The sequence below is a fragment of the Aptenodytes patagonicus genome, chromosome 13 (genome assembly GCF_965638725.1).
Source record: "Aptenodytes patagonicus chromosome 13, bAptPat1.pri.cur, whole genome shotgun sequence".
NCBI classification, from domain to species: domain Eukaryota; kingdom Metazoa; phylum Chordata; class Aves; order Sphenisciformes; family Spheniscidae; genus Aptenodytes; species Aptenodytes patagonicus.
Window position 1 is genome coordinate 14,988,155 of NC_134961.1, and position 21,983 is coordinate 15,010,137.

At 35.2% G+C, this 21,983-nt stretch overlaps 1 protein-coding gene across 1 annotated transcript in view; it reads right to left on the reverse strand.

The window, feature by feature from the left end:
• Nucleotides 1-1,660: 1,660 nt before the first annotated feature.
• GSPT1 (G1 to S phase transition 1) overlaps nt 1,661-21,983 on the reverse strand; it is a 29,312-nt gene continuing 8,989 nt past the window's right edge. The window contains exons 2-15 of the mRNA XM_076351377.1: nt 19,268-19,315; nt 18,812-18,853; nt 17,834-18,061; nt 16,771-16,804; nt 15,184-15,261; nt 12,705-12,885; nt 12,172-12,326; nt 10,603-10,743; nt 9,769-9,862; nt 9,341-9,421; nt 7,402-7,575; nt 6,862-6,951; nt 6,345-6,513; nt 1,661-5,581 (exon numbers count right to left, since the gene is read on the reverse strand). Coding sequence (XP_076207492.1) covers nt 5,529-5,581; nt 6,345-6,513; nt 6,862-6,951; nt 7,402-7,575; nt 9,341-9,421; nt 9,769-9,862; nt 10,603-10,743; nt 12,172-12,326; nt 12,705-12,885; nt 15,184-15,261; nt 16,771-16,804; nt 17,834-18,061; nt 18,812-18,853; nt 19,268-19,315 — 1,568 coding nt within the window. The 3' untranslated portion in view covers nt 1,661-5,528. The remainder of the gene's footprint in view (nt 5,582-6,344; nt 6,514-6,861; nt 6,952-7,401; nt 7,576-9,340; nt 9,422-9,768; nt 9,863-10,602; nt 10,744-12,171; nt 12,327-12,704; nt 12,886-15,183; nt 15,262-16,770; nt 16,805-17,833; nt 18,062-18,811; nt 18,854-19,267; nt 19,316-21,983) is intronic.

The window sequence follows — 21,983 nt, forward strand, 5'->3', positions numbered from 1 at the left end:
ATCTTTTTAGCACCAGAAGAACTTATGCATATGATACTAGCGGTGGTGTTTTATAATCTGATAATTGTATTAGCCGTGCTCCTATCTCTGCATAGGCATTGCATATTTTAGAGCAGCCATGTTTTAGTAAAACATCAACATATTACTGTGACTGTTAAAACAAAACAGAAAAAGTCAGATGACTGGGACATCTCTCTGAAAATAAGCCAGGCTAGTCTTGTAAGGTATGATTGAACAGTATGTTTGAAGCCTGACTCTACTGGGTCAGCATAGCATTAATAGGATAAAACTAAAGGGACTATTTTTAGTGACTCAAATTCAAATTTTTTCATATATTGGTCTCATCTAAGTACATTTTTCTGCAACATTTTAAATCTGACATGACTAAATTTTACTAGGTGTGGTTTAACCGACTTAGTATGATCATTTTCTCTTGAAAGGTGTTTGACATAGCTAATAGAGCTGTCTTGGAAAAATAAGTTCATCTCTGGATAAGAAATATTTCTGCTTAATACAGCATGCAATGAATATAAACTATAAAGAGTGTGCTTTTAATTTAGCAAGTTCACAAATTAATTACAAGGGAAATTAGATTTGTTACTTTCATCAGTGTTATTGCTATACACTAAACATATTCTGCTGTAGCCCTCAATTTAACTTTGATTATGAAAGCATGTATGTTTCCTTAAGCCATTTGTCACACCTATTTAAATGCTAAGATTTAAAATGACATAATTGCAAGCCATTCTACCTCATTACTTATTTAAGAGAATATTTCTATATATATATCCCTAATTTTATACTTTCTCCTAGCAAAAGGGATGTACACATAGCAATTGTTTCTGCTGTAAACAGGTCTTTGAGGTTTAAGATTATTCCTTTAGTGTGCATCCCAAAAGTTCCAGTACCAGGCTTGTGTTCCTCCAGATTATTTGATGGCATATGTCAAAATCCCAGTCTCTATATTTGTACTTCTTGCAACAAAACTAGCACAAAGAGTATGCAGAAATTAAACCAGGAGTAAGAAGTCCCTTACAAAAGAGACCTCAGAAGGGAATCTCCCTGCTAAATCTGGAGTTCAAGCGCTAGTTTTCTTTAGATTGTGTTCCTTTGCAATCCTAGTGTAAGCCTCTAGCTATAATCTAATTAACTGTCAGACAGATGGATGCTTACAGTGCAAGTTATTCACTTATTCAAAGACCACTTTCTCAGAAGAACAGAGGCACCTGTCTTTGTGACACAAGCTGCAAAGTTTTCTTGTTATAATCCTTTGCCTATCAGCAGTTCTATAGGCTCAACAGATGACAGGAACACAGCCTGAAGTACCTTTTTTCATCCAACAGTTAGTCTGTCATATCTCCTATAAATCTTACTCAGAAATGTGTGGACTTTTTTAGGTGTATGTAACTGAGGGGAGATGTAGAAAAATCCAATTTTACATTGGAAGTTGAGACTTTTTGGGAAGGCAAGCCAATGAAAGGGTATGTATTATTAAAAGTTATATATACACACTCAACAGATTTTGGGTTTGTTAGCATAAATTTCCATTTTATATTAAGACTAGACTCCTTTCTAGCATTTCTTCAGAGGAAAAGAAATATGTTGTCAGGTTTATAGTGCGTTAAAATAAACACAAGGAAAGAAACAGGTTCACAGTATAAAATCTTCAGTAGCAACTCCAGTTTTGTTGGTATATTTTTCTTTACCAAATCCTCTATAGCGTATACAAAAACAGCAGAATAAGTAAGAGCCTTTAAGTATCAATTCAGGAAGAAAACAGTCTTGTCTGGAGTACATTTCATCTGCTTTAACATCATCATTTAAACAGTCTGCATTAAGAACCAAAAAGCCAGAGTAATACAGAATCAAATACTTGGGACATTGAAACAATCTTTTTTTCTTAGGTAATATTCAGTAATAAACACTTATAAAAACACATTTCTCATAATTAACATAGTTTTTAATATATGGACTGGTGCCATAAGTAGTCTGAAACAGAGGTTCTTCATTGAGCAATTTTCACTGGACTTCTTATGCCACTGAAAAAAAATCTGCAGAGGGGCATAAAACTCATGACCAGCAAATATCCCCGTGGATAAACCTCCTTAAAGCAGCCATTTTTCTTAAAACACTATTACACCATCATCAATAGCTTGTTGTTCAAGAAAACAATTTACTACCAGAATAAGTGTCTCAGGAAACCAGTGCCATCATGTTTGTGTATCAGTTCCCGATTATCTGCAAAGATGACCAAGGTAGCTGGCATGGTTTCAAGTAGGTAGTTGATGGCAATGTTAGTCAACTGATTGGTGTACCCATTCCTCCATTTAGTGTGCTTTACTTCTTGCAACTTGCAGAAACAAGTAATTGTTTTCCTGCTGCAAAATAATTAGTACTGCTGCACATTCTTTTTTTTTTTTAAACATTTAATTATTGTTACATATACCAAGGCTTTCAGTTCAAGGACATACAAGGTCTTAATTTATAGAATTATAATTTATGTTTTTATAAGTTACATCATGGCTATACACTTAAGCCATATCTACACTACAAACTTTGGCCAACAATCAGAGAGAAGAGGTGTGATCCTCATCAGTACCACACTGCACATACAGACTGTTGTAAATGCCATTATACTGGGGGGGGGGGGAACCCCCAAATCCCTCCTTTCTGCAAAAACACGCTCACAGTTTTGCTGGTATGAGTTACATCCATGCCAGGACCCAGGAATACTCTGCCAGTATCATATGCTAGCACAGTTACACTGGCAGTGCTCCTAGGGTTCCTGTAGCTTCAATCCAATTTCTATTCCCCCCCCCCTTTTTTTTTTTCCTTCCTTTCAACTGTTGTGGTTGCACAACTCCTTTATTTTTTTCACCTTCAAAGCAGCATACCACATTTTCACAAAAGGAAGTATTCAAAATGGTCATTTAAAAAAGTTTATTACATCAGTGAATCAGCAAATAGTATTTATTTCAAAGCCACATTACCTTATTTTCTCCTTTCTCATCTAGATTTAGCTGTACTCAATAGTAGTAAAAATGGGACTATAAAATGTAGAATGGAGATGAAATGAAAAAGATGAGATGTAACCTGAGGACTATTCAAATATAACGTACTTTCAGCTCTTCTACCCAAAATGCAGCTGATTTGTGTAGATTTATGCCTTACATATTCATACCAGTATGTCTGTTATAGAATGCAAATATTTTATGCCCAAATAAAAACCTCCTATAGGTTAGCAATATCTTTAATTGTATAACGTAGGTTCTGTTAGTGAAGTTGAAATAATTTAGCCTCCCTTTACAGACAAGGTGACATTAATTGGATTTGTGGAAATGGTAATGAAATGCACTAGATGGGATGAGTAATGGGAAAGCTCAGACTTTCTATCTGCTGGTATTTCAACCCACCAGATGATTTTTCAGTTTAGTAATAGATACTCAGTCCAGCCTCAAAATAATGAAGTTTTAGAATCTCTCAATAAGTTTGCCTAAAATTGGAAAAATTCTACTGGAGCATCATGTAGTCTTGAGATGCATTTCAATGCTTTAAAAAAAAGCTTTAAAAGTTCTAACAATTTAGGAATCTAACTGTAAGTATTTTCCAGTAATGGTCTTTGCAAATTTCAAATCCACGAGCTTACTTCAAGAAAGCAGTCAGATATGTGGAAATCTTAAGTCAATCCAGAATATGAACAAGACAGTAAGTTTCCTTGGCTTTTAATTTCTTCATTAGTTTAAGATCCAAGGAACTGTAGGTTTTGTTCACTTTGTAGGAAAAAAAAAAAGTTACTTTTGAACTCTGATTTACCAAAAAAATAGAAGCCCAGAGATTTGCAGACATAATAAAATTTATTTAAATTCCATGCATTACGGTAGCTACAAGTGTAGTCATATGAAACTGAAGGACAATAACTTCTTCTGTCCATACAATGTAGCTGTAAGTGAAATGAATGGGAGTTCCACAGTTACAAAGAAACAAACAAAACAACAAAAAAAAAAAAACAAAAAAGGTCAATCTGTTTCAGTTTTGAGTTGTCTGTGAATTCAGATACAGTCACTAGACTGTAAACTTTTGGGGGAGGAGATGGGCTCGCCACAATTGTACAACTGAAAATGTTTAGTTTAAGACATTCTGAAGAAGCTCTGAAGATACCTTTTAATACTTATTACTAATACTCTGGGAAACGAAAAAAACTCCGTTAGCCTTCATCCTAATTGTTAGAATCAGGATAGCAATTGTAGACAGTCCACTTTCAAAGTGCAGCTAAATAGGGTTTTATTATACAGCTCCTTCAAGTTGTACTGAGTAAGCTTTATTTTAAACCAGTTTTGCTTTAATGTCTCAAGAAAAACTTCACTGGTCCTCATAAGCTTACATTGCTTTTTGATATGCAAAAATTTACAGACTGTGCTTGATTCTGACCCTCCCATATTTCAGTATGTGCAAACTCTTAGGGATTTAAATAGTCTCTCTCCCTCTCAGTTCAGACTGATCTTTAAAACAGCAAGGATTATCCAGTCCTCTAAATTAAAGACAGGGTGAACTGAGTAACTTACATAACCGGCACTTTTTAATTGGCCCAGTTCTTCCACAAAATGCAGCTCTTATAAATACTAATCGGCACTATTGCCACAAATTCTCTTATTTTTGCAAGTTTCACTGATTTACTGGTTGTTAGCATTTTCTGCAGTTAAGAGTTTAATAATGCTGAATTTTTATAAAGACACAATATGTAGTTCTAGCCTTCAAAATTGACTTACTGTGTCTAGTAATGATGTTAAGTCAACCTAAATTTGCTGAAGATATTAACAAATGTAAAGCTAATGAAGGTGCCACATCTGCATGAATGTTTTTTAATTTTAAGAATGCATTCAACAAAGGGAAGGGGCAAACCTAATTATTTGAATACAAACTTGATTGAGTGCCCAATTGCCTCATTTAAAACTGTGTGTGTGGGGAGGCTGAGTTTAGAAAAGTCCAGGTAACCAAATATCTAGGTTACTGGAAAGTTAAAAAGCTAATGCAACTGCGTTACATCCGGATAAAAAACATTATTCAAAAGCAATTCAAATACCGAAAAAGATTTCAAATTGAATAGTTTATTAACATGGTAGTCATCTTTGTAACATGTGCACACACACTCGCACACTCTGAATGATCTGCCTGGAAAAAAGAGGTCTTAATATATATGCTGGGGGAAATTAAACATTAAAAATCCTTTAGATTTTCATAATTATAGGCAATTATGTCCACATCACTTACAAAGCTATTGCCGAATCTTTCCAAGGAAGCAGAATTTGGGAGGAAAAAAAAATTTCTTTTTGGGAAAATTCAACAGTGGCATAGCAGAGCTCTCAATATGAGAAAGCTGACATAATGTGGACCTTTGCTGTGAAATTTGTCTTTGCAAAATATGGGGAGAAGTTTATCAATGGGCAGAAAATAAGAAGGCGGTGTGAAGTAGAGGCTTTTGCAGAGTCGATTTTCCTCACAGTATTGTGCGGGGTCATTGAGAAAAATGCTTAGTCCTTCTCTGGAACCAGTTTCAGAACTTTTCCAATTGCAATGGTCTTACCTAAACCAAGGAGACAAACAGTAGAGTTACATATATTGTGAAAAGAATGAGTTACATATATTGTGAAAAGAATGTGTAAGTCTCTAAGAACATGAAAAAACTTTCCCCCAAAATACAGGCTCTCCAGAGTATTAGAAATAATACAGAGAATAAATTCTTGTATTGTAGAATGAAAGCACCAGTGTATTTTTATTTTAAAAGCACAATAAAATCTTAAAAATAGTAAAACTGCTATTCTCACAGTAAAGAATACAATGTGGATTGTGGAAAGCCTGCTCTGTATTCATCTAAGGAGAAGGCAAGGCAGAATCATTCTACTAGATCTTTCTACTGCTTTTAAAGATAATTTATTTTAAATACGTCCCACAAATCTATGATTTTTACCAGGGTGAGCATGAGTTAAAGGCCAACATACAACTCCCCTTATCTTTTCTAACTTTAAATAGAGAAACTATGGTATTCATATTGTAGGTGGACATTCCAGGATGCATTAAGAAAACAGGGCTGGTAATTTTTCAAATTCAACCTTTTGTTTCACAGTGCACATTTCTGTACATTATTCCTCTAAAATAACACACACTTGTTACTAGCAAGAACTCTGCACAATGACAACAATTTGCTTAGATTTACTTTTCCATTGTTAACCCAGATAGTGATTTCCACTAGATATCAGCATTTTAATACCTCATTGCCATGCATGATCTCCTATTTCAAATAACCGTATTTTGGCAGCAGTTATTAACTGTTGATCAAGCAGTCTTACCCTCATCTCTTAAGGTAAAGCGACCCATCTGAGGGAAATCTTTGAATGTCTCAAGACAGATAGTTCCTGCTGTCCTTAAACGGGCAATGCATACTTGATCTTGTTTCACAAAACGGGGCCGTGTCTTACTTTTTTCTCCTGTTTTTTTGTCTACCAAGCAGATTAAGGCCTGTATAAGAAAAAAAATTAATAGCTGTGAGTACTAAAATAAGGATTATTTTTTCTTTACGAACAAAACTGAAGTGGTCTAAGAAAGAAAATACTTAGAAATAAATAAAAAACCCCCCAACTTCTAAGATTTACTGCATAAGAGTCAATCATGACTTACCACACTTTTCAGAAGGCTTATGCTAACAGTTACAGCCATTTTTGGCTGTATTACAGTACTGACCAAAGATTCCATTCAAGGCTGGAGCATTGTTGCATTTGTTGCTCTACAGATGTATGTCATTACAGAACTCCTCACCCCAACAAGTGGATTGTCTATATTCACATCACAACTTAAAAGGACACTTACTGTTATCTCAACTTCTTCAATACAGGTGTGAATGTGCAGCACAGCATTATAACCTGGGCAGATAATGGATTTGTGCTCAATTATCACTATCTGTAAAACAATTAAAAATAAGTGCATTTTTCCTCATTTCAATTATAAAAGAGCAGAGAATAACCAAATACAGAACTATATTAAAATGTATAGTTGAACAATACACACACAACAAATTTTTGTGAAAGAAACAATTTATAAGCGACTAAGTTGTTTATAATACGAAAGTGTAAGATTGAAAAATAGGCCTGACAAGATCTTGCTTTCATGATTATAGGTATCTAAAACTTCATTAAGAAGTTATATTCAAAACAAACAATATTTTAAAAACTCAAATTAATGATGTCAGAGTGTTAGGTATGTATGTTATTGTCAGTTTAGAGATATGATCATGAATAAGAAAGCTGAACTGAAACTTCAAACTACTGAAGTTTAGATTGGGTGAAACACAAGCAAAGTATTTTAATGCTTTTTCCCATCTATACAGCAATTAAATGCTAGTTATTCTACCTGGGCATCAAACGTGCGTCCAGAATGACAGAGATTGTTGGGATCACAGAGAATAAATCCTGGAAGGATCTCTTCCTCTTCAATTCCCTTCAGTCTGATCTTTAGATTTTCACCTGGGGCTACTGAATCGGTTTCTACATCATCAGAAAGGATTCCAAGAACTTCCACATTGTGCTTAAAGAAAGCAAAAATGCAGTTTTCTATTGTGAATATTTTAGTCTGGTACAAAATCATTTTAATACAACAGGATTCCAATAAATAATTCCATTACAGTTTACATTAATTATATTCGGTTCTGCAAGCTTCAGAACATTTAAAATATTTGAATGATGAGTTACTAAAATTTAAAATAGCATATTTAATCAAATATATTTTAATAGAATTCTATAGTATATATTCAATGGAAAGCAAATTTCAAAAAATATCCACTATTTCTCAAAGTGAAATGAGTTTAAGACTTAAAAGAGATGAGAGATACAATGGATGCATATTATCCAAGAAGAATGCAAAAGCCACATTGTTGTATAGACTCGTTACATTCAAAATGTAACAGTCTGAATATTAATGCAATCCAGGAAATCCTAGAATCCCAACATTCTACAAGATTTCCTGGAGAAGATGATAAAAATACCAAATGTGTATTAATAACGCTCTCCAAGCAAACACCAAAATGTATTTCCTAATGTTCCTATGTATTGTACCCTCTCTTCTGATTTTGTACCTTTACACAGTGCTAGAGACCAACAGAAAATAAATATTGGAAAGGCAGAGAAGTTAAAAAAGGAGTAGTTTCAGAAAGAGGTCTATTGTTCTGACTTCCTGAAGTTTTAGTTCAATCCTCGTTAGCTGCCAAAGTCATAAAAAAAGCGTGTCACCAAAAGCACTGGGTATTTACTGAAGACAAATTCTATAATGGTTTAGTTAAAGCCATTTACACTTTATTAATTTCTCCTAATCAACCCCAAAATAACATGGGTGTCAGATGCGTGTCAAGCAGTTTTATAAAAAACCAGTCTGTTAAATTATCTTAAAAATTGAAAAGCATAATCTCAAACTGTCTAAGTTTAGTTTCAACTTTCAGCAGCTCTTGAGAAAGGTGACATGGAAGACAATCTAATTAACATATTTTGATTAGAAAATACCAACTTTCAGTAAGCTGTATATGTATTGTACATTTGAGTATTGATACATTTTCTAGGAAACTATCTCTACCTACAGCATTGGGAAAAGTGTGTCAGCTTAAATCAAGATGACATGAACAGATAAGAACAATATTTCCAAACCCTTTTTGTAAGAAACCAATGGAAACAACCACCACCATTAGTTGAGTACACTGTTCTCATCCACTGCCTCTCCCCAACTATGTTTTCACATCCTTCATTTTTATATTTTCACATTCTTCAGGGCAGCACAATGTTTCCAAATAGTGATCTTATATTATGGAACAGCTACCTACCTGCACAAACAACCTATTCTTAACTAAAGCAAACTTTAGGTCTTTCATCGGAACACACTGTGTACTGTTTGCATCCTTTAAATTTTTTCCTATTGCCCTTTGGGGAAGGGAAAAGAAAAAAAAAAAAGAACAAAACAAAAGGGAAAAAAGAATGAAAGTTTTGAGCAATATTAACCCACAGCAGGAAAAAGGTTTTGTGGGCCAACTGTACAAATGCAAAGTACATCACAGTTTATTTGGACTGTATTTATTTGTAGCCCAGCAATTGAGCTTACTAAGGAGAGACAACATGAGTTCTGAATGCTAAGGAAGTAAGCTATACAACCCTCCCCCCTCCCGAAACATCACCCATGTAAAACATGAAAGCTTAGTTGTGTTCATCTGAGCAACAGAAAACTTTCTGATTTAAAGTAATGAATATCTTTAAGAATCAAGCTCTTCTTTAGGGTAGTAACATTTTTTAATATCTAAACCTTACCATACCTTGTTTGGCATCATCACAAGCTGTTGTCCTTTGCAAATAGAGCCCGACTCCAGCTTCCCAAGGACCACAGTGCCCATATCCTTAACAGAAAGAAATTATTACATAAAAATTGAAAACATTTTTCTAAAGAGTCTGCTCTATTTATGATTTAACTCTAAGTATGATTTCTTAACCCTATGAGGATATGTAGCACTGCTATACTTAATGTTTTGGAAACTGTTCTCATGAAAGATTTTACAGATTTTAAGAGTCTTATATAATGCCAAAATTATTTACTTCCCCTCGCCACCCCTATTCTACAGTTGGAAATGTAGACATATCAAAGAAAAAAGAAAAAGATACCCTCTAAAAATACAGTAAATAGTCCATTTACTGCTTTCTGAAAACAGTCCATTTATACTTTCAATCCTGTTATTTTAATTTGTACCTTATATTTATCCACAATTGGCAGCCTGATTGGTCCATCAACTGAACGGTTGAAGTTTGGCAAATTATCCAGGTATGGAATAAATGGTAATCCACTAGAAGAGCAGAAGGCATTTGTTCAATTTCGTGAGCACCTTTCTATTTAAAAATTACTCAGAATGGATAAATGCAGTCCAACAAAAGGAATGATTTTTGTTCTGTCATCATTAAGAACAGTGACCTCTAAGAATTAAATCTATCATAACATCCCATCATTAGTGTCCACTTTACCCTAGCTAACAAGTTAATACCCAGGAAATGCATGCAGTTTTTAAGTTACGTTACAGGCATATTTTACACAAGTTATTCCTTTGGGAATCTTGCTAGATGTGCAATATGCTTTGGAAATACAAAACCATAAGCTAGGTCCAAACACTATTTTCATGAATACTTTTTAACTGCCATGAACAATATTGGAAAACATGACATCCAGTGAGAGACATGGCTTGTCACTAATTATAACACAGCTTCAAGCAAACTGTTCACATCAAACAATTACTCATTCTAGCAACATGTCAACTGCAGCATCACTGGAAAATTCAAGGGCTAGTATAGCACAAACTCACAAAGGCAAAGAATACTGCTAATACTATTACAGTTTGCTAACTTTAATCTTCTGCAGTTAGAAAATGCTTTTATTTGGCTCATTGCATGGCTGTGTTCTTGATGCCCTGATTGTATTTCCCCAAGCACTTCAGAACACAGCTACAACATACCATGCTATACTTCTTCACTCTAGCATTTACTTTTATTGAAATATAGCAAATATCCAAGTTGTTCAATTCAAGATACATACATATACCAAGGACAGAATTCTGACTGTTCTTTAAGGTTTGCTCCAGTCAGTCCTGAGCAGGGCATGAAATGAATATCCTTTTTGGGATTGAAGCCAACTTTCTTCAAAAATGGCACCAGTTTCTCTTTACATTCCTCATATCTATTAAAATGAAAAGCAGATCAAGTAAATTTCAATTATTCCAGCATGACATAATACTGTGCTTAAAAAAAACCAAAAAACCAGAGACATTTAATTTTCATCAGTTAAGGTATTCTGTGAGGAGCAAGCAAACCTAATAAAGCTTAGTGACCTATTTGCATCTTCTCCACAATCTTCCAGCACAACTTGGTATCGTCTATTCCCCCTCATTCCTCTGCTCCATAAAGCATCATTATTTTTCTCCATATACCTCAATTACTGGGCCGGGTAAGCAGCAGCATATGCTGTATCGGCTTTTAAGCAAGAGATCCAGGCCAAGATAGCAGGACAGACCAAGCAGACAGCTACTGAGGTCATGCTGCAGGCTTTCACTTTAGTGGTGGCTCAGTCTCCTCCAATCTCCTACATAATTTCCTAAGACAATGTTATTCATTTCTATTACACTTCTTCCCCTCAGCTGAATTCAATAACGTCAGAAGGTTGGGGCAGGACCAAGACAGCACAATTGGGCATGCCTTATTCTCTTAGTAAACTAGGCTGATGTTGTAAGGTTGCATAGTCCCTCATAGCTTTCCACAAAAACTTTCACCATTCTTGACAGCACAGCAAGTTCTCTGACAACTCTTCTTATCACACTGTAGAAGAAAGCCGTATCCCGTCATTACACAAGTATCTCTAGGGAAGGACTAAGTTACACTTTTTAGCATCCAGCTTGAAGGGGTGATGTAACAGAAGCCATAAAAAGACCTAAGTTTTGACACTTAGAAAAATTAAACCCCTTTAGTAACATTTGAGCGTTAAGGCAGAAAAGAATAACTTAGTCCTTTTTACTAGTTATTTAAATATTACATATTGATTTTCTAGTTATTTTTACCTAGCCTGTATCATCGCAAGATTCCCTCCCCCCTCTCAGACTGTAATCACGAACCACTTTAATATATTATTTGCTTGTTCAATTCAGCTTATCATAAAAGAACAAATCCAGATAATACGGGGTGGACACATAAGGTGAACAGCATAACACTGTTCTCACCAAATCTAAGCTAGGAGTTTAGCAGAAACGTGGCCAAGCAATCAAGAATCTGGCAAACTAAACTACTGAAAACAGAGTTGCTTCCTTTTAGGTTCAGTATAAAGTTTCCAAGTAAACAATTACACTATGTTAGAATGCATGGATTTGTTAGATATGGCTGCACAGATCCAAACAGTTGAAAGCGAATGTTTTAAAGTAGTGTAGAACTTCAAGCTTAGTTGAGAGGCACTGTCCTAGGCACTATGCTTCTGTTTTTCCTGCAATTTTGACAACCTCTGTCTTTAGTCCACCAGTCTACCATTCTTTCAGCAAAAATGAGATGCAAAAAATTACTAAGGAATAATTTTATTTCAGTATCTTTTCATGAAGATTTTTTTTTTTAATATTGAACTCACCTTTCATTACTCCAGTTTACAGTTGGATCATCCATTTTATTAATAAGAACTATTAAATGTTTTACACCCGCTGTTTTTGCTAACATGGCATGTTCTCTTGTTTGTCCACCTTTCTCAAATCCAGTTTCAAACTCTCCTTTTCTTGCAGAAATAACCTAATTAAAAATACACATTTTAATAAAAGTTCTACAGTTCTCTCAACAGAACAATCGACAATGGGTAATACTGTGTTAATTCAAGAAATAACTTTGGGTAGTCAAAACTGGTAAAAGCTTTCAAAATGCACTGGTATATCCTCAATATTACCCATTAGTTTCTGCACTGACATATATAAAAAAAAAAATCACATGACACCTGTGGACAATTTTATGAAGCTGTTAAGTTACTCCAAAAACCACTCAGCTTGGTAGACTTAAGATTTGAAAATTTTGCCCACTGTAACTAACCGAAAGAGTAAACAAGCAAACAAAAAAATAAAAATCAAAAGTTTAATTCCATGGTATATCCAAAATAAAAATCTGATTTGTCCTTACCAGCACAGCAAGATCAGCTTGAGAAGCCCCACCAATCATATTTGGAACAAAGCTCTTATGTCCAGGAGCATCTAGAATAGTGAAGTGTTTCTTCTCAGTTTCAAAATAGGCACGACCCACTTCTACTGTTTTACCTTTGTCTCGTTCTTCTTGGTTTGTGTCTAAGGCCCATGAAAGGTACCTAAAAAAAACCAAACCACCCAAATATTCTATTTTTATATTAATTTTTACTAAATTTATATATGATGATTTGTTCATCATGTCTTTTTTTTCTGCTCTTCTAACCACCTCAGCATTACTGAACTTAAGCATTTCCAAGACCAATAGTGACTTTTTATTGAATGTTTTGTGTATATATAGCGAGCTGTAGTGCCCAGTGCTAGCTCTCCCTCACACACCTAGAAGGATGCAATTCTAAAAAACAATTTTCAATTACTAAGTTCTCCAGGTATGCTCTAACTTCAAATACTTTTAAGCTTTGCCTCAGTTTGAAAAACACCTCTGGATCAAATACAAAACGATTCCTCTTTCTCAGCATAATTAACTAAAAAATTAGTTCTGATTTGCACATATGTGCATCATGAGAACTATTATTATTAGTTCTCATTTATTTGCACATATTAAACAGAAGTTGGCTATGAAATAGACACCACCTTTATTCACCTTATCTTTGATACTTTGATCATATCAACTGTTGTCTCCTCCTAATTATATTTTATCCCATTGGCCATTGACAAACAAGTTAGACAGATGAACTGAAATTTCAAAAAAGAGGATTAGCTCCTTCAGGTTTTGTGAAAATTGGTGACTAGAAAGGAGAAAAAAATTAATATTCTCAGTAAGGAGAAGAAAAGTAGTAATAACTAAATTGAACTGGCTTAGTGTACCAATATTTTTCACCATTAACAGCAGCTAGTAAAGATCTTTAGCTTGTCTTTTGTATTAACTGGATAATGTCTGAAGAGACACTGCTAGCTCAGCTGACCAGTGATCAGGGAGGGAGCATCAGGGACTATTAAACACAAAGATGTCCTTTCCAGCTCAAGAGGTTCCTGAGTCAGAGAAAGCAGTAAACATTGGGAATTATGGATATACAATCACAGTCTTCCCCAGGCAGTAGCTATTTGCCACTGATAGAGGTCTAGACAGCATGCTAGATGGCTTTTGGTTTGTACCAGTATGCATGCTCCTGTATGTTGTAATCTTCACCACAGCCTGTGTTTCTGGAAGATTTCAGTCAAGCCAAAGGTCAGGTTTTACTCAGCTAACAGAAGTCAAGCAGGAATTTATGCATGGTAGCTGGATGGGAAGTCCTTTTTGCACATAGGGTTTTTTAGGGAAAGATGCATTTCTGACTGAAATGTCAACTCTGCACTATAGTATAGAATTTTCTGAATCACAAAGTAAAACTGCTCAAATTTCAAGACTCAACATATGAAGCAAGCTAACAAGGTCTTTGATAATGACACAGAGGTACATCATACTTTGTTCTATATCATGACATATTTTAAAGAATAAAAATAGCATTCAAGGAGGCACCTCCTGCAATTTACTCTCTAAAAGAGGAGGGGGGAAGAGGAAATTTGTTTTTCAAGCTGTCCACTGTTTCTGAGGAAGGTCCTGAAATATTTATTACTATGGTCAACTCCCAACAGGGGGATGATGCTTGCTTGATAAAAAGGACGTGTGTCACCCTTTCCATCTTCTTCTCTCACACATAATACAATTAGTTCAGGTCAATGCCCACCCCTTGAGTGCTCCATTGCTGCTCTACCCCTAAGGAAGTCTTCAGCTGCTTCTTTTCCAGAGACCTTTGAACCCCTATTTTCCTCCACCACAGCCAAAACCGGAAAGCTTCCAAAAGAAAAATCAGTTTTCCAGGAGTTGTTTGAAGGAAAAAGCAGGCTGCTATATGTGCTGTATATACACACACATATACACAAACCCAAAAACCAACCAAAAGACAACAACAAAACCCAAAACAAACAAGAAGCCTGCAAAAAATCCACACATGACAGCAGCAGCATCTTGCCTGGAGGAAACTTAAGAACTGCGGACCCTATTTTTATTCATATAAAAATGAGATATAAGGTGACAGCCAAAACTATTCACTCGCTCTCTCCTCATGTCTGCCAAACTGACAGCTTTAATCTCTCTGCTGTTTACAGGTGAAAGACATACAGATAGAATGACCCCAAGAGCTGCCTGAGAAAAGTGCCTGCCTGCCTTGTATTCCTTTTTACCAACTAGGTTTACAAAAGCGTCGGAGCAGCAAAACCTGTTCAAATGTGAATTGCACTGTTCCATATAGTTTTAGTTAAAGAAGTACTGGAGGAAAACAAAGAGATTCCTCCCCCCACACTCGAAACCCATTCCAGCAGGAAGCCAGTGCTACAGGGACAGAGACTAAAAAAACAGTTTCCCATTTTCATCACAGTGCAAAGAGAAAAGCATGCCATTATCTCCAGTAAGTTCATACCATGTTTCTCTGTTTTTTTCTTTAGCTTCTCTTTCATATTTTTCAAGTGTTCTTTTGTCAACCATTCCTGTCAAATACCTAAGAAGGGGAGAAAAAAAAAAAGTGCAATTTTACATAAGTAGAAACATAGTTCCAAATAGTTAAATACTTATACAATACCTACAGGTTATTTTGAAAAACTGGAACAGCCTGATGCAAGCAGCAATGGAATTTTTTCTCTACAAAAAGCCACCGCATTATCTGATATGTAAAAGTACACCAGTACCACTTTAGCAGAAGTATGAGGAATGTCTTTTTTTAAGCCTAATTGTAAAATGTTCTGCAGAGGCAAGTTTTGAAAAGGAACTACATCTGTTAAGTCCGTTTCTCAGACTAGTCCAATATTTCCAAATTAAGTAAAAATTGTGATAGGACAATTTTTCACACCCCCCCCCCATTTCTGAAATGTAAAGAAAAATAATTTTGGTTTCATTCTTTATAGATAGAACAAGGAAACTGATATTTTAAGAGAGATCTTTTAGTTATAAAAAGAAGCGAGTAGTGTACAGTGTTATTATATTAAAACTTTCATATTTTTCCCTCAGATATTTCTACCTGATCTTCTAATAACAGTAATCTACTTAGTTTGTAAGGAAAACTGATTATAACAGTAAATAAAGGGTTAATGACAAAGTTGGTACAAGCACCCAATTCCCCCCCGCCCCTTACAACAAAGGGATATTCTGCAAAAATGAAAGACCACAAAAAGCTTTAGGAACATAACACATCAGTAGGAGTGTTAAGAATAGGCATCTCCTTGTACAAGGAGAATACTCAGACACATCAGACAATAAAATGCTTATTTGCTCTAGTATGAACTACAAGGTTAAATGTAGCATGACAATGCCAACATTCCAATTTGGTCAAAACAAAACAAGATGAAAATGCCAAGACAAAGACCTCCCACTTTTGCTGAGAATATTATTTTAAAATCATAGAAATACTTCGCATCAGCAGGATAGTATTTATTTCTTCATGTACTACTTTCCATTTCTTGTTTATTAGAAACTGTAAGATCTAGCTACGTTTATTTACTTTTGTCTCATAAAAATATTGCAGTCTCTAGATACTGTTTCTAAAATAGACTTAAAAGATTAACTGTTATAATTTCACATTTTGAAATCAAATTATGCCTGACAATGTTAGCACCAGGGAATAAGGATATTCAAATTTTTTTTAAATCTTCACAAAAAGGACGAAGTTTAACAAAGGGTATAAAGCAGTTTCAAACAGCATTTTAAAATAACAAAGAAGAACAGAGTCATGTTCTAAGAAAGGAATTCTTTTTTTTTTTTAATTTAATAATGTATGCTTTTGCATAGTTGTTTCCATTAAGTAAGTGAAACTCCTATAGCGGTAAGATTAGATCTGCTGGAATTAAGAAATTCCAAAGACAATAAGTAACTAAATTGACAGGGAAAGCAACATTTTATTATAAAAATATTAATCTATGCTGATTAAAGCCATAAAGAAAATATTACTCATTTTACTTAATGTATTTTTAATTCACAAGAACAGCAAATCTAAAAATTTTAAGATCTTCCTTACATTATTTGTCCTCCAATAGTTGACTTGCCAGCATCTAAAAAAAAAAAGTCATTCACAAGTTAAAAGAAAATCCTAGAAAAAGAAGAAAAAAATTTATGAACAAGGTAATCTAATTTATTTCCAAAGTTATATATTTTTAATTGTAATTAAGTTTTTTGAAGCATCTCTCTGCTTCCCTTGTTTCCATAATTCATTGTCCATTCAATTACACTGGATTTTGAAAATTCTGTTTTCATACATATAAACTTGGCATTATCCATAACACCCCCCCCCCAACAAGCAGTGATCCAGCAAAAATGTGGGTTAAGAGTGTGGGAAGTTCTTGCAAAAGCCCATTCCCTGCTTCCTTTCTCCCTTGTTCCTAACTTCTGTAGGCTGCTCTTCAATATTGGGATGTACCTCTGCCCACTGCCTCTTTACTTTGTGTGACTCCATTCTGAATTTACCCAAGGACTAAGTTACAGTACTTTTAAGGTGATAAGAGACTATACAAATGAAAATACAGAATTTACTGTAAATCTTGTGATTCAATAATTCTTCTGTACTTTTGACACCACTTAAGATTTTTCTGAAGCTTGTTGAAACTATTCAATTGGGGCATTTTGCTATAAATGCTTCGTTTAACCCTGAATTATGTTCGTCTATTGTTTATAGCTCTACAATTTTTAGTATTTTGAATTTAATAAAAATTAATAAGAACCCTCCGAAAATATTTAAAACAAGCAGAAAAGGAGCTCCGCTTTCCGATTTTGTTCTTTGGACCATTAACACAGACACGTCACTTAAGCACTCGATAGAGCAGGTACTTGAGAAATCATGAACACAGACTGTTGTGTCCAAGAGAACACAGGCACTCTATCCTTGGCACTCTACCCCTGAAAGACCTTCTTTAAGTTTTTTTAATTTTTCCAGACCAGCTTCATTAGAATGAATGCTCCTATCAGCCTCAAGACATGGCGAATACATACATCCCTACAAAGAGCAGGATTAATTTCTAATCCTCCGAGTTCTAGATAATACACAACACAAAGATCCAACTACTTCACATTCACTTACAACTTACCTACGTGCCCAATGAATACTACATTTACATGCTCTTTTTTAGGAGCACCTGGCGGTGCTACAACAGATTTCGGTTTTGGTATTTCCTCCTCCTCTTCCATCATTTCCTGAGCGCTTTCTTCAGAAGGCCCTGCATCCCCTGCAGGACCACCTCCTAGCTCTGCTTCACTTGTTTCTTCTTTGTGGTCCCATGACTCTTCCGGGGACATTTCTGTCTCTCCATTTTCCACTAAAAATTAACCAGTTAGATATATTCAAATAGATAATGAAATTAAAACCAATGACTATGGAGAAAAGCCCCTGCCCCAAAGATGCAATCAAAAGACTTCAACTACCCAGTCTGTTAATGTCTTCCTATATAAAAATCAGCAACTGCTTCTTGTTTCTGAAATGATTATTACTGGGAGCTTTCAAACTAGCTTGTGTGCTGATGTCAGAAAACTATGATTCACAGGGATTAAGAAACTTCTGTTTTAACAAGGCAACAATTTTACAAGGAAAAAACAAACCTGAAGATACACTCAGACCATCATGCTGGTCTGAATTCACAGACACCTGCTACCATATGTTTAGAGAGAAAAGGAAAGGAATAGTGGTTTAAGTTCTCTCAAAAGTCATACAAAGAGAAAGATACAATTTCCATGTTCTGATTGCTCATATTACTGATCACTTTAACGGTTTTTGTTAATCACCATATCACACATATTAATGGGACTATTTTGTAATATGAAATTATTTTTTAATAAAACACTGATGCTTTTTCAGTGTGCAAGTAATCCAATTGCACCTGTCAATGCATACTAGTGTTCAATTACCTCTTTCCTAATCTAAGTATAAAAACACAATGAAAATTAGTAAGGACCAAAAATACAAAGGCTCAATAAGGTATTCTTCAATTTTGTTTGCAACGATTCAGCAAAAGCACTATAGTAGTATTTTATAGTACTATCATAGTGAAATGGAACAATTCCCATCTTACCAACAGATTCTGAAATTTCCATGTTAACAGCAGCATTTGAACCTAGGGGGAAAAAAAAAAAAGAAAAAAGGAATCATTAAGGATACGCATTTACCACGATAGTATCAAGAACAAAGAAAAACAGAGTGACTAAATTAATAAAAGGATAGTTCAGATGTTTGGGCACTTGCCGATGCTATTTAATACACAAATTCAATTTTAAAAATTCTGCTTCATGCAAGCTTTATGACCTTCAATAAACCACTTGGTCTTCATGTGCCTTGCTCGACTGGCTATAAAATTGTAAATAACCACAGATAACCACACTGCCTTACAATAGTAGTATGAGAATAAAGAGAATAAAGATTGGAAAAGGTTCATAGAGATTTTTAAAAAGGAGATTTTTTGCAATATTTTTTTAAAAAATCACATTTAATGGAGCTGCATTGCGTACTGTCAGAACACGAAAACAATTACCTTCACAAGAGGCTGTCTGCTCCTCCGGAGAAGTCTCTACAGATGTGCCTGCAGAGAAAAAAAGTTTAACTTTTAAAATACACTGATGTAACCAATTTCCCATAAAAGACCATCTCCCAACTTTATTGGAAGAAGCGTATTTAAGAAAACATACCTCCTCCCCTGAAAACAGTAATAAATTTAGCCTCCAAGCACAAATACTTCTAAAGAACACTGCCTAAAAGTTGTGAAAATAATACACCAATTCTAAAACCAGTTCAATTCCTGCCCCCATGGAAAGATACCCTTAAAACAAGTTTTAAAGGACGCAATTTTTCTATACATAGTATTTTACCTGCCCATCCTTTTTGGGCATGCTGGCTATTTTAAGTGTTAGTATCTAAATGGTGTTTAAAAATGTCAAACCAGTTTCACTGTACCCAAAGAAACAATGCGTGTGTGGTGTCACAACTGTACAGAAAGGTTCTGCGAGCTTCAGCTTATAGGCATACCTACAATGCTATTGCGCCTCAATTTCACATAAGCATTGAGTAAAAAATTGAAACAAGCTATTAAGAATAAATTCTTAAGATCTTCTGTAGCTATTAGGGTCAAGAGATGATGAACTCATTCATATGCCTGCAAAGTTTGCCAGTCCTCTTAAACACCATAATATAGTCGCATTACTCGGAGGACAATTTCACCAGTCACGTGCACATCAAAGCCACAAGTATGTTTTTTGGATACATCATTCAACCTTCTCATGCACTAAACCATGCCACAAAACTATATGCTGAGGTATAACTAATTATTAAACCTACTAAGAGTGATATGTTCCAATTAGTAATTATACCACTTGATGTTTCGGGACATTATTCTACGTGATCAAGAGGCCTTCTGTAATTATCCCTAAAATCTTAACCTATTTAGTTTTCTCGTGGTATAAATTCAACTTCATAATTCTTTGATAACAAGTTCATTATCTTATTTTTTTCAGCCACATACCAAATTCATACCCTCTATTTAGCTGTACTCCAGCTCTCCTTCAACCCCGTTATAAAAACACAGATCTTATAGCATTACTTGCTCTATATGCATGATGGAACCTAAAGATGAAACAAATCCCCTCAAAAGAACAAAAACATACAGAGAAGGACCTGATTCTAAGCCTCTCTGCTTTCGCGCTGTTTGCGTATTTGCTGCAGACTTCTATAAACTGGAGCAGTGCTGCAAAAGCTGGAAGAGGGCCAGAGGACAAAGCTTGCAGGCAGGGTGAATGTGGGTCACAGCACAACACCCAGTGACCAGCAGCAGTGGAGGGGGCACAGCAACACAGAAGAGGGAACTGTTCTGAGCTAGGTTCCCTACACTCCTGTGTTATAGCATGTATGATCTGCACTCCAGGGTCCCAAAACCACAGGAACAAAACTTTAAGAGAATGATTTAATATAGTAAGTAAAAGCATAAGAAATGATATATTACTCCCATTTGAGAGCTGGAAAAGACTCAAATCAGCCCATTTATAAGTGTGGTAAGCAGGTGGCACAGAATCTAGGTATGAACCTAAAGCCTCTGTTTTGTAACACATCAGAAGATTGTTGGCTATTTCACACATATTTATGCATCCCAATGATAGTATTTTCATTACAAGATCATTTCAGCAAGGTTTTGATTTCACTCCTGAAGTTTTTCCATAATGAAAAACGTATTAGATGACAGTATTTATGCACTTGCCTTGAAACGGAAGCTCTACAAGTGGTTGAAGTTATTTAATTCCTTAGAAATACACTGTCAATCAACAGCATTCATAATAAACTCAGGTTTTACTTTCTGGTCTGTAATACAGCAGGCATACAGACAGGAAAAAGAAGTTTCTTCACAGATAACAGAGAGGAGGTAGGAAATTGTTAACCTAAAAAGGTCCATCTGTTAAATTTTGTATGAGTCTAGCACACAAGAGAATCAATAAGTTTGTGTATGGATCCTAAGCAGTACTAATGCCACACAATCAAGGGGCAACAGATATTCAGTTATGACCACAGCCACTTATTAAATGCTGGTCACTTTGGTACACAAGTGGCAGACATGCTTTGAAAGAGGACACTGAATTACATGAAACATACACTGTTCCTTCAAAGCAGAAAAGGAATACAAACAGCTTTCTAGAAAAGTTCATTGTAAAGAAACCAAGTCAAAAATAAATAAAGAATCTTAATTTCAAAAAGAACAGGCTTAAGTGATAAAAATAAACACCCCCTCAGTAATTGTTTGCCTCTGATAAACAATTTCAGGTTATGTCAGGTTATTTCAGGCACTACTACATTGCAAACAAATACACAAGAGAAAAGTCTGACTTTAAAGGGTCAGATTTATCATTTGCTCTGTATGGAAGTGAACAGATTGCCTTAAGTGTGCCTTTAAGACAATCACCTGAAAAGAAGGATGCAGTCGTACTGCTTCTTAAACCATTGGGTTGCCACATTTTGCTCTTTTTCATCTCTTCTCTCATGTCAGCCCTAGTGCACGTATGACTATTGAAGCTCCACAAAGGGAGCTGGTCTGACCAAAAAACTGAACTAGGAAAGAACCTACCAGCTTTTGGGTGGATCAGCACTCTGAAGCAACATATCGGCTGGGTGGAAGAGCACTACTAGTGCCATGGCAGAGAGGACAGAAAGGCAATCTCAATAATTCAAGGAAAAACACTTCAGCTTTAAGTTTCAGTTCTGAAACACCT